At 40.4% G+C, this 13,058-nt stretch overlaps 1 protein-coding gene across 1 annotated transcript in view; it reads left to right on the forward strand.

Moving 5' to 3' along the window:
• Positions 1 to 1,869: 1,869 nt before the first annotated feature.
• The window catches only part of POC5 (POC5 centriolar protein), a 34,324-nt gene continuing 23,135 nt past the window's right edge, over positions 1,870 to 13,058 (forward strand). Inside the window, exons 1-3 of the mRNA XM_062018828.1 lie at positions 1,870 to 1,956; positions 10,298 to 10,665; positions 10,759 to 10,831. Coding sequence (XP_061874812.1) covers positions 1,870 to 1,956; positions 10,298 to 10,665; positions 10,759 to 10,831 — 528 coding nt within the window. The remainder of the gene's footprint in view (positions 1,957 to 10,297; positions 10,666 to 10,758; positions 10,832 to 13,058) is intronic.

The raw sequence follows: 13,058 nt of genomic DNA on the forward strand, positions 1-13,058 counted from the left end.
CCTTTTATCTGATCTCACTTATCTTCCTATTACAGAATGTTTATTATTAACATGTCTTCTAATTTGGTTATGGGTATTTGAGTTAGTACTTTTACACTGTGCCATGCTCCTCCCTGTCTGCATAAATTGATGTCACTGTGAAGTCCCCTTTGGATTTCATAATGTTCACATAAATACAGATCCTCTGAGCATTTGCATAGTTTGCTTTGTGTTGTCTCCTTTCCCAAAATAGCTAATATGAAAGCACCTGAAAATGTGTACTGGAGGAATCATGCTTAGAATTTGTCACTTTCATTTTGTTTGATAGCCTGTGTAATGATTTCTTTGTTTAACAATTCTTTTCATAGACTCTTGCTTAGCAACAAATTTAGGGGTTTGGGTCCAATTTTGTGGATTTCTAGGTACTTTGGGAACACTTTTGGGGAAAGACAGCTTTTCTTGGGGAGATATGTGAAATTTCAAAAAGTAATTTTACAGCAAATATTTGTCCCACATTTTGAAAAAGGAGAAAAGCGAATGAAGAGAGGAAGCAATGCTTTCTGCGAGAATTCATTCTGTGGAACAAATAGAGGCCTGATGGAGTGGAAGTTTTGAGTTATCCTTGTATTCCTACCACTGATAGTTCTCAATCATGGTTTGATATTCAAATTCTATTTGATGATGAAATAGCTAAATATCATTCTTCAGTAGTGTTGCAGAGCTTTAAGAAACTGTCAAATAGAAAGGTAAAGAATTGCAATCTTAGACTTTTCAAAACAGCTGATAATTTTGCATGTGCCCATTTGGATGTGCTGATTACAACATAAAGAAGTATTTGATAGAATGGTACTCCACTCTCACTTCCACTCAAAGCCTTTCAAAAGTGGTAGAAGCTGTGAACGTTCCCTGTATGTGGAGCTGATCAGTTTGTGTGAACTTGCTTTGAAGATACTATTGGATATTTGAAAATATTTACAAGTCACAAGCCATTCCTTTCCTTCATTCACGTAGAACAGGCCCACTAGCTTAACAAACAGTTGGTCTTAAAGTAATGTGTGAAGAAACTGTAACTTCCAGAGCTTGGCCAGTAAGATTCTTAGGCATCTCAGTGCAGATCATCAGGAGTAAGGTTAGCTAGTGCAGTGATGTTGAGCCTAATTGTTGTCTCAGTTCCTTAGTTCCTGTTAGCTTCCTCTAATTGTGAGCTAGATCTCTGCTGTAATGGAGCCAGTTTTACCCGTAATGGATCAGCTGGCTGTGAGAACAGCCAGCAATATACAGTTGGCCATCCTGTGCCATCTAATTGAGGAGAACCTCCTTTATCAGGTGGGTTGGGTTAGATGATCTCTAGAGGTCCCTTCCAACCCCTGCCATTTTTTGACTCTATGATTCTAAAAGAGGGACCAAACTGACTAAAGTGACCTTTGTCAGTTTCTCATCCTGGAGAGCATAATAGAACAACTGACAGTGGAGTTTAGACAGCTTTGTATTTCTACACGTCTTAAGCAATGCAAGTTTGAGCTTCAGTCTAGTAATCTTTATCCTAATATACACTGAGTCCTGCGATATGTCTGTAGAGCTATTCTGCAGCTGAATGTCACAACACCTCTTGTGGAATAACTCAAGCTGATTGTAGAAGCAAAGCTCCTTTAAAGCTAAATAAAGGAGCTGAGAGGTCAGGGGGATTAGTACTGGACATAATATGAATAAATGAGGAATTCTACAGGATGCTGCATATGGGTTGTATGTTTCTTGATATCCAGCTCAAGAGCAGAGCAGCATGATATGTTGCCCCCTGGTGTAGAGGTGATGTAAAAATCCTTGCTGAGTCTCGTATGAGCAAAGGCTGCGTCACTGCAGAGGCTTATCTGTACGTGGCCCATGCCGGCAATGTCGTCAGCTCCGTTGCTTGCTGACTCACGAGTTGGGAAGAGATCATCTCGGAAGAAAGAAACTGTCCTTCAGTCAGCAGAAAAGGCAACCACAGGGACTGCAGGATTTACCTGAGAATAGGGACAGATGGAGTGACGGCTACAAGCAAAGGAGTTAGAAGCACTCAAAACAGAATTCATACCTACATGTTTACAATTGTCAACAGACAACATATTGATCCTGCCATAAAATGCTGGAGAGATGCTGAAATATTATAGTGTTATGTCGTCACTCACATAAACAAGCTGCTCTTAGAGGGAGGATGAAAGCCTGCTTCACATTAATCATTTCAAGATTTTCTTGCATGCCCTTCACCCAGTGAATCTGTGCTTTGTAAAAGAAATCTCATTCAAATAACCTGCCTAATATTCCATAGCACAAAAAAACTCTTAAAAATAGTAAAGCAAGTACAGAGTGCAGATTTTTTAAAGGCAGCAATTAACATCATAATTGTTACTTATAAAACTAGCATTTTCCTTAGGGAAAGATTGTTACTATAAATCATGTTCGAAAACCTTTTACTTATTTTCAAAGAAAACAGTTTAATTGCTGCCAACTGCTTTCCTATAAGAAACACGTTTTTATCTTTCTTTAAAACCTTATATGCTGTGGTGAGTAACAAATGCCAAACCAAAATCAGTATTCATTCTTTAGATAGGATTTTCAATAGCAGATTTATGGGCTGCCTTAATGGTAGTCTTGAAAGAAGGTGATGCTGTGCATTTTATGTTCATTCAATACTCCAAAGCACAGCAGTGTTCTACTGCCCCTGCAGCAGAATGTGTCATCACAAATATATTGTACATGAGCACCCTGTCACTGAAAGATATTGAGGGATGTCATCTTTTGATTTCCTATGGGAACAGATTTAACTGATCACCTGTTCTCTGCAGTTTAAAAAGAGAAAAACAGCATGACCAAAAAATATTCCAGGTACATTTACTTTTTGGTAAAAATGTTGACAAATCTTTTTTGCATGAATTCAAGAGCTTTTCTTGTAGCAGGAAGCATAACTGTGACTCCATGACTTAAAAGCTGCTTTATGCAGAGTGTCCATGGCACTGTAAAATTTTATCAAGCTGCTTATCTTTTTTTCCAATTCAGAAGTTTGCAAAATAAATTATTTTAACTACTAAAAATATAAACAACACATTGCCTGGACGAGTTCCTGTGTGACCTACTCTAGGTGGTCCTGTTCTGGCAAGGGGGTTGGATTAGATGATCTTTCAAAGTCCCTTCCAATCCTTAAGATTCTGTGATTCTGTGATTGCTGCTAAGTACTTAGATACTTAACAGATACTTAGTATACAGATATTTTTTACCAAAATAGTATATTCTAGTCACTGTAGTGCTACCATTATTTGTCATAGAGGAGGAGCTTATTAATGAAGCCAGATACAGCCACAGAATGGAGTTTAGAACACAAAGTGCAAGCAAGAATATTCAGGCATCTTCCATTCCAATTCTTTTCAATATTTGGGAACCGAAATATCATTGAAATGCCTTCCTTTTAAGCTGGTCTTCCATTTCTCCCACTGAATACCAGCAGAAGCTGCTGGTATTTCTCTAGTTTGACAAAAGAAGTCTGCCAAAGGAAGACTAAATAATCTTGAGGAAAGCATTCTTCTTACATTCATCCAAAGCCTACAGATCCATTTTCATATGTGGTATCATGTTGGAAAAGTCTGAAGTTTGAAAAACAGATATTACTCAATGCACTGTAAGAGATTCACTTTTCTCCAAGTAACTAGAAATCTTTATCTAATATGCCAATAAGTCATTATGGAAGGAAAACTTTTCTTGCAATTTGTGTGAAATCTGTTTATAAATTTAGTCATGATAGGTTCTATTACTGATGGAAAAGATTGACTGACTGACTGACTGACTGATGTGGAAAACTTTATTCAAGTGAAAAAATTCAGATGCCTTAGGAGAAATTCTTAAGTCTGTATGAACACACTTAAGAGATCTATAGCATGTACGGGCTCATCAGCATTGTTCTGTAAGTGTCTGTAAAGCTATGAGCTGATAAATCTGTGGGGAAAAAAAAAAAAGGGAGAATGTATTATGAGACATAGCAAACAGGAGACTCCAGACTGTTTGCAATCTCTCAATACTAATGCCAATCCACATGTTTTGTCTGAAAAGGATATGTATTGGATAAAAGCACAACCATTATATGACAGATGACATTGAATAGCATTTCTACAAGGAGAGAGCAGGATATTAGAAAGAAGATAACACTGCAGTATTCAATATTCTCAGGGTATTCAGGGGACTGAAGCATCTTCCTTATGAGGAAAGGCTGAGGGAACTGGGGCTGTTTAGTCTGGAGGAGACGGAGGGCAGGTCTCATTAATATTTACAAATATCTAAATAGTGGGTATCAGGAGGGGTTTTTTTTTCTATTATACCTAGCCACAGGACAAGGGGTAATGGGATGAAGCTGGAACACAAAAAGTTCCATTTAAACATAAGAAAAAACTATTTTACTGTAAGGGTGAGGCAGCCCTGACACAGGCTGCTCAGGGAGGGTGTGGAGTCTTCTTCCTTGGAGGTCTTCAAGAGTCACCTGCACGTATTCCTATGTGACCTGATCTAGGTGAACGTGCTTCTGCAGGAGAGTTGGACTAGATGATCTCTAAAGTTCCCTTCAAACCCCTACCATTCTACCATTCTATGATTCTATGGTATGATTATTGCTGCTACCGTCATTATCACAAGAAAAGAATGCTGGTAGTGTCCAAAATATGTAGAACTGCACTGTCACAGTGCCCATGTGCATTGTCTTCAGCCATAATTTTTTGTCTAAAATTAGGATTACAATTGTGTACAAAATGCTGATATTTTGAATGTCTCTCTATTTCAGTTGGAATGAAAAACTTTGAGTCTGCTAATCAGCTATATTTAATATTTCAATTCACATGATAGAAAAGGAATCGTTTTGGACCACATAATTATAAAGGCCCCACTGCACAAGGCAGCAGTCATAACATAAAAACCTTCAGAAAGTAAAGGCCTGGAAGATGCAGCTCGATGCCTTCTGCCTGGCTCTCTGCCTCCAGACACTCACTGCTTCTGTCTGAGGCATATGCAGAGCCCTGGAGCAGAAATGAGATTGTGAGACTGTATTGTTCAAGGCAGAGATCTACACAAAGGCTAGAGTTTCATCCAACACTGCACATGAGAGAAGCCAGATCTTGTGTTCACATCATAAACAGCCAAATAGTTAATCTAATAGAGCAAAACCATAATCACTCCAGTATCCAAACTGAACTTACAACAAAGCATCTGCTTTTTCATCACAGTAATCATGATAGATAAGAAGAAACCCCTGAAAAGGTGCTTCAACAAGCTATAGAACTATGATCAACACAAACATTCAAGAATATTTCACATAGACTAGACTGTCTTCTTTGTACTTTGAATCTTTAAAAACACTGTTTCAAGCAATAAAGAGATGACCTTTTGACATCAGATGGGCTAATGTTATTAAATCAGTTCAACCTTCTTCCTGCCTTCCTTCTCCCTATTGCCTTCAAAAAAAGCATGGAATAGTAACAGTTCCAAAACTAATTCCTAGCCTGCACAAAGAAATGGGTTGAAGCTGCACCAAGGGAGGTTTAGATTAGACATAAAGAAGAACTTTTTCACCAAAAGTGTTATTAAGCATTGGAATGGGCTGCCCAGGGAGGTGACGGAGTCACCACCCCTAGAGATATCAGATATATAGATGAGGTGGTGAGGGACGTGGTTTAGTGATGGGCATGGCAGTGTTAGGTTAGTGGTTGGACTTGATGATCTTAAAGGTCTTTTCCAACCATAATGATTCTGTGATTCTGCACAGACGACTGCAATTTTCCTGGCTCATATCACAGCTGTGGCATTTGCTTGGCTAGAACCGCATATAAATCTGTGTGGCCACAAAGCAGAGAAAAATTTCATTCTCTCTGTGAAAATAACCATATATTCTACTGTACTAGAGAATCCAACATGAAAGATGACTGGTATTTTTTATACACAATTCAGAATCAGGAAGTTTGGACAGAAAGTTTTATCAGCTACTCCACAAAATCCACAGTGTGGGTGTAGGGTAATTATTGTCATTTAATTGCTCTAACTACCTACAATTTTCTCTTTATACTAATAACCAGCTTTATACCATTTGATCTCCTTTGCGTTTTATCCATCTAATTACAAAGTAGCAGTAGATGTTTGCTTCACAAGGACTGGTTTGAGTATCCATTGCAACCTTCTTAAATTTCAAGTGTCTGCATATTTTCCAAAGATGTAAAACTGAACACTAAACACACATTTAAAGGCTGAAATTTATGTGTCAATGGTAGTCATGTATTTTTTTAACTATTTCATGCAGCATATTTTTTACACCAGCAGTGTGAAACACAAATTAGCAGGAAGAGTATGATAGAAGCATATGTCATCTGTTTTGAGTGCTCTTACATTATTTGGTCTGAGACAAGCCATTTATGCATTTTCACTAAAGTACACCAGACAAACATAAGCCTTGTCAAAAAATTAGATGTTGAGAAGCATTTCAAAATATTCACACAACCTTATTTCAAACACCAAACAAATACCTAAATGTGGAGACTCATTTTTAGTACTTGGAGGGATCAGAAAGGTTTGTTTGGATTTGGTGATCTAGACTGGCTCTTTGGAAGAGTTTCTCCTACTCTTAAGTATGTTGCCTCTTAAATACTAGAGACATGTAGAGGAAGTCCTTCAGCTAGACATCCTGCCATGCTTCTTGACAACACATGCCACCATGCCTCTTACCCTTTAAAATGGATGCCAGCTCAGCCAGGCGACAAACACTATTATTCATCACGACTCTTTTTTAAGAGTGTAGGGATAGTCTAATCCTACAAATTCATGTTAGGGCACAGTAAAGACACTATTCTTTTTGGTCCAGTAATACTTTCACTTATTACAAAATCCTCCCTGATCTGCGACCTTGCAAATAAGCCGATTGTGGCAAGGGAAAATATATTATGCATTGCTTTGATGTAGGCATTAGTCTTCAAGATGTGATTACAGCTGGATGTCAGCTTCAGTTTAGCATTTGAAAAAATAGGAATGGTGCTGGGGCAAGCCCTGAGGCCAGTGTTCTTCCTGATCATATGACCTACTCTAAGTGGTCCTGCTCTGGGAGAGGGGTTGGACTAGATGATCTTTCAAGGTCCCTTCCAATCCTTAAGATTCTATGTTTCTGAAAAAATGCAATTCCTCTTTACCTCAAATTTAATCCAAAGTGGAACTAAAGAACCATACTTGCTTACAACCAAATCAATTTTTAAAAGAATTTTCTCTGAAATCATCCAGTCCTTCATGCTTACTACAACCCATCAGCAAATGCAGTCCTTCCATTCCCCTTTTCTGGAAACTAGACTGAACAAATATCATGGTAAGCCTTAGCAAAACACAATCACTGCACAGTAACAAGGAGTCAGGCTGAAGTTTTTGTGCATCAAATCATGCAAACCATAACAGATGCTGCAGATAAAAACAGCCCTCTGTTGCTGCTTTCTCTACATCTTAACTCCAAACATGTCTCCAAGTTATTCTTAAACAAATTCCATACAGATCACAAAAACATGACCAGCCAGTCAGACCTACAGATTAACAGCCTCCATTCCCTTCCTTGAAGCCTCACAATAACTGAGAATGACACAAATCTTCAAAACCTGCTATATTCAAAACTGAACTTAACCCCTTTCCCATTTTCAGTCACCATAAGAGTCTAATAAAGGATATGTGCAGCAAATAAAATCATACAGTTGTTGCTTTTGTCAATGGAAGGTCTCATCAAAAGTCTCAGACAAGAAATGCCATTGGGATCAGCTGTGTACCCTCCCAGCTTCTTGTGCACCCCCAGCCCACTTGCTGGTGTTGTGGTGTGAGAAGCAGAAAAGGCCTTGACTCTGTGCAAGCGCTGCTCAGCAATAACATCCCAGTGTTATCAAGGCTGTTTTCAACACAAAACCAACACACAGCCCTGTATCAGTTACTATAAAGTAAACTAACTCTACCCTATCCACAACTACCACAAAGATATTTAACTTATTATAATTTAGGAAAGATTCTAGGTATAGTTAGAATGAGAAATTTACAGAAAAATATGAAAATTTACTTTACTTGTTGGGCTCCTAAGCCTAAATGAAAGTCAAATGTTGGTAAGTCCCAATTGCTAAAGCATTTAACACTAACAAAGCCAGTATCTCTCTTCAGATACTGTAACATTGAAATGATGATTAAATCTTTAGAAAACCAGAATACCTCAAGTTAGTTACTGTGTAGATTACTAGAACAGAGAATTGAGGCTGACAAGGGGAAATGTTTTCTGTTAAATCTGGTATTTTCTGGTTATGTGCTACAGACTGAAGTGTGGCTGAAATTAAAGATAAGGTTTCAGAAAAGTAGGAATTATTCATTTAGTTTACTGCATGAAAGCATATGGCTGGGGTAAGGAAATACCTTATATTAATGCATATACAGACATCAGCCACCTAGTTGTGATTAAGGCTAACCTTGATATGAGATTTAGGCAATCAATTTTGCATTGGAAATACATTAACTGGCTAGAAATATAATGGAAAACAATATAACATATATAAAAGGAAGGAAATTACAAAATGTAAAAAATGCATCTCATATATGTATGATAAAAATATTTATCTTGAAATTCTTGAAAAAAGAAAAATCTGTTAAAAACTAAAAAAAAAAAAAAGCACAAAGATCATGTTTCTACTAGCCTACTAATTTCTAAACCATCTCTGGGATAATTTAAAACCATTCAGCAGCAGAAGTTGTGGTGTTATTTTTTTGTTTTAGAAGTGACATTTTTGCATTAATATATCTTACATAGTTTGAAAAGTACAGTAAAATGAGGAACTGAAGTCTTGGGTTTGATCCTGTTTCCTATGTGTAAGACCTGAGTGGGAAGAAGAAAAAGCACTCGACACTGATGACGTTTGTTTGTGATGGTACAGCTATATTGTAGCCAGTGCTGTAAACTGAAAGATTTGAAAATATTTTCTATGTCACAGCTTGCATTACTGAAAGAACAATTAAGAGCATATCAGGATAAATGAAGGATGTCAAACAGAAAGACTCTACTCCTTAATGCCTGACAGAAAATCTTTAAAAACTGGTGTTGAATTTCTGATTATTAAAGCCCTGATAGAGCAGCAATGAAAGCAGTTCTCTTTCTGATCAGAATCAGCGGTTACTGCTCCAATTGCTGACCCAATAACTTTTTCTCAGATCATACAATTACAAAATGGTACGAATTGGAAGGGACTTCCAGAAGAGATAATCTAGTTTATCCCCCTGTTAAAGTCCCCCCTCAATCAAGTCACAGACCAACATGTCCAGACAGGTTTGGAAATTTCCAGATAAGGAGACTCCACAACCTCTGGGCAGCCCATTCCAGTGCCTCCTCATCCTCACAGAAAGGTCTCCCCTCAGATAAGGGGTGATACACATATCTCTGTCACAAGGTAGCCCAAATTTAAAACTTGAATTCATTTAGCATGTCTGCCTATAAGAGGTTTTCTAGAAAGGCTGGATTGTAAGGAAATGGTAGAAACAGTAAGCCCAGAGCTCTTCCTGTAACTGCACTGAAAAAGTTGATTAAACTGTTACCAAAAACCTCTCAGGAAGGGTTTCTCTAACACTCAATTTAGTATTAGAAAGCAGGCATTCCTTTAACATTGTGTGCATGGGGTAGTTGCTTCTGCTGACACACGCACATCAAGAAACAAAACACAGCTTATATGCCCTTCAGAAAATGAACCACCTGCCTATTACTGCCTACCTCACACACAAGCAACATTTAGGTGACATTTGTCATGTTTTGGGAGGAGAGTTCTATATGATTAGCATGTACTCCTTTTAGCTCATCCTCATACTTACGGGTGCCAAAGGGGTGTTCACTGTAATATTAATTTCTCAGTTAATAAAGGAAAAAGTCTAAATCTGGGCACTGAGGACTTGCAGAAATTGTTTTCAAGTTTATCTGCATGGTCCCACAATCTAAAGCCAAAACCGCTCTTGGTACCGTGAGGCTCCCTCCTCCGGCTGCCTCTCACGCTGATTTTGAAGATTCTCGCTCGAGAGAGTGGCACTTTTGATACTTTAAACCCTTTGTTTGCAATTCTCTCGCCGAAATCCAAATCACCACCCAAAACCCAGATCACGCTTGTAACGCGGTACAGTATCACCCAAGCAAAGAATCAAATACACGTTTTCTCTGCTAGCAAAAGCACCTGCCTGGGGAGGCTTTCTAGCTCCACAAATGGCATAGGTGGAGACCGCTAAAAATAAAGCTGTTCTACCTCTGTTTTTAACCTTAAATTCTCCACAGGACTACCCCTCAGCAGCCGCTCTCCACCGCGCAGAACACTTCACCACCCCAAGCCCGCCTAGCACCGCCCCCTACGTGCCCAGGGCATACTGGGACGACCGCAGCCCCGCCTCGGCACTGGGTGACGGGCGCGGGACGGGGGAGGCGGGACCGGAGGGCGGAACGTGGGGAGGCGGAACGTGGGGAGGCGGGACCGGAGGGCGGAACGTGGGGAGGCGGAACGTGGGGAGGCGGGACCGGAGCGCGGGACGTTGGGAGGCGAGACGCTCCGCCCCTTCCCCTGCCCCCGCCCATAACGACACTGCTGCGCCACCCCGCCCCCGCCGGCAGCCGCCCGCCAATCAGCGCGCGAATAGAAAGGGAGGGCGGTGGCATGGTCTGGCGGAACAATTTAATTGGTCGCTTTGCCGCCGAAGTGCCCAATAGGAGAATGCTTTGTAACGGACCGTTGAGCCTATCAGAGAGGTGCGTCTCCTTCCGCTGGGGCAGTTTGAAACGGCCGGTGGCAGTGGCAGGGGTGGCCGCTGTCGGCAGGTGAGAGGGGGCTGCGGGGGGCGGCCGCGCCTGCTGTGCCTGCCGGTGTCGCACCTGCTACACTACCTTCTGCGTGACGCCCCGCGTTCCCATCTGGCGGCTTCCTCGCTGACCCCACCCTCGGGCTTCTCGTAGCCCTCTAAGGGGGCTGACGGGCACCCCTTGCCGCGGGTAGCTGGGCTGGCGCCTGAGAGACCTTGTTTAAAAAAGTCTCTCGTTTCCATACGTGGAGTCGTCCAGCCCGCCCACCCGTGTGTCTCCGGAGGGCCTATGTGACACCCTGCGGCTCGCCAGTGCTGTCGCCAGCGGACCTGACGGCGGTGGTCAGTAGTATCAGCCTTGCAAGTGTAGCTGCAGAAATGCTGTATTGGGAAGCTTTCCACGAGGATGCAGTTAAGGGGAAAGAGTATGTCCTGCGTATGCTGGGAGATGCAGTAGTTCTCTTTCCTAGTTGTTGAGTCCTCTGGTCAGGGTGCAGCGTTAAAGTATTTTGAAAGCATCCCTTGTAGTCAAAAACAAACTCGAAGCCCCACAAAATCCTAAGCACAGCTAAAGTTCAAAACTAAGAATGGGACCTAAGGCATGATGAGTGAGACCTAAGGTCTTTAAAGCTGCATACTGCTTGTAATGGTAGCTATCTTAAGCATCGTAGCTGTACACTTTTGGTTTGGAAGAAACTACTGCTATTAACAGAAATCTTTCTTTAGTGAAGTCAGTTAGATGTTTTGACAGACACCAGGGGAAGGAAAGAAGACAATGGTAGGTGTGAGGATGCTCCTCTGACTTGCGTCTCACAATACAATGATTTGCAGCTTGGCAAATTAACTTCTTGACTCCAAGATGATTTCTTACTTAATGTCCCTTGATTTCTCTTTCAGAAACTTATACAATCTCTTGAACTTAGTGCTTGTTAGTGGAGATCAAAGCAGAGAAGTTATTCTTAGCATAATGTGCCAGTGATGTCTGCAAGCAGATTTCTAGCATTTTTACCAGGATTTTCACTGAACTAGTGCAATAATCAAAATTTGAGGCTGGGCTTTAGATGCAAACAGTAGATGTGCAAACAAGCAAAACATAAAAGCGTGGAGGAAGCTCAAACTTTAAGTAGTAACCTGTTAGTGGAATCTAAAGCCAGATTCAAGTCAGTAGAGGCAGTCAGGTGGAGACTGGATGGACAAATGCAGCAGAGGGAGAATTCATGGGTATAAAGGAAAGGGATGGGAAGAGGAGGCAAACACACTGAGCTTGGGGTGATGGTGAGTGACTCTTACAAGATAGTGTCAATCAGATGAGCTGCAGCTACAGATTTGAAGGGAAGAGTGTCCTGGAGTAGAGAGGTACTATTTCTTGTGACAAAGAAACCTTTTTAGTTTAGAAAGACCACAAATTGTAGTGTATTTTCAGTGGTAAGCATAGAAGTAGATGCAGTAGACTGAGTGTTGAGAGCATGGTCTCAGCAAACTGAAAACAGAAGTCAGGATGGTGGTCTTCAGTTATTGAAGAAACTTTCAGGAAGAAACCCTTCTCTTCCACTTTCTTGGACTAATAATTGTTCACATGAAACTCCATTTGGCCTCCCGTTTGTCAGAAGAATTGATGGTAGTTTGGTTCTTTTTAAGGGTTCTGAAAGGGGAAGAGAACAGCATTTGTAATTTCTGTCTGATTCCTGTAAGTACTAGATAGTTTGTGCCCTCCTTAATGCTCCCCACGCCGTTCCCCCATGTTTGAATACCTGCAGGACTTCTAGGATAGTCAGAACCCACAACCTGAGAAACTGTGTAATTGTAAAGGCATATAGAGTTGAAGCTGACTTTTTAAGTTCCCTGAAGAAGTAAGGTTTAGACTATTAAAATAATTTATTGACAAAATGAAAGAGCAGTGTTAGTATAAAGTTATTTGATTAGATAGAAAGCCCAAAACCAAAGGAACAGGTAAGGGGTAATTTGTGAGACAGAAGAAAGAAGAAAACCATTAGAGCAGGAGATGGTGAAAATGGAAGACATGAGGAAGCTAGTATTTCTTTACTCACATTTCTTATCTTACCAACACACCAGTATGAAGCAATAAAACCTCCTTGAGACTTCATATTTTGGTATATTAGGGATTAGCAGGAATTAGGGAGCCAGTGATCATGTCTTTTGAACCTTGGCTATAAGTAATCTAAAAATTTGAAATTGTCTTTCTACTAGTTTCTACATGTCCATTTTCAACATAGAAACAAATTTCC

This window comes from Colius striatus, chromosome Z, assembly GCF_028858725.1.
Source record: "Colius striatus isolate bColStr4 chromosome Z, bColStr4.1.hap1, whole genome shotgun sequence".
NCBI lineage: Eukaryota > Metazoa > Chordata > Aves > Coliiformes > Coliidae > Colius > Colius striatus.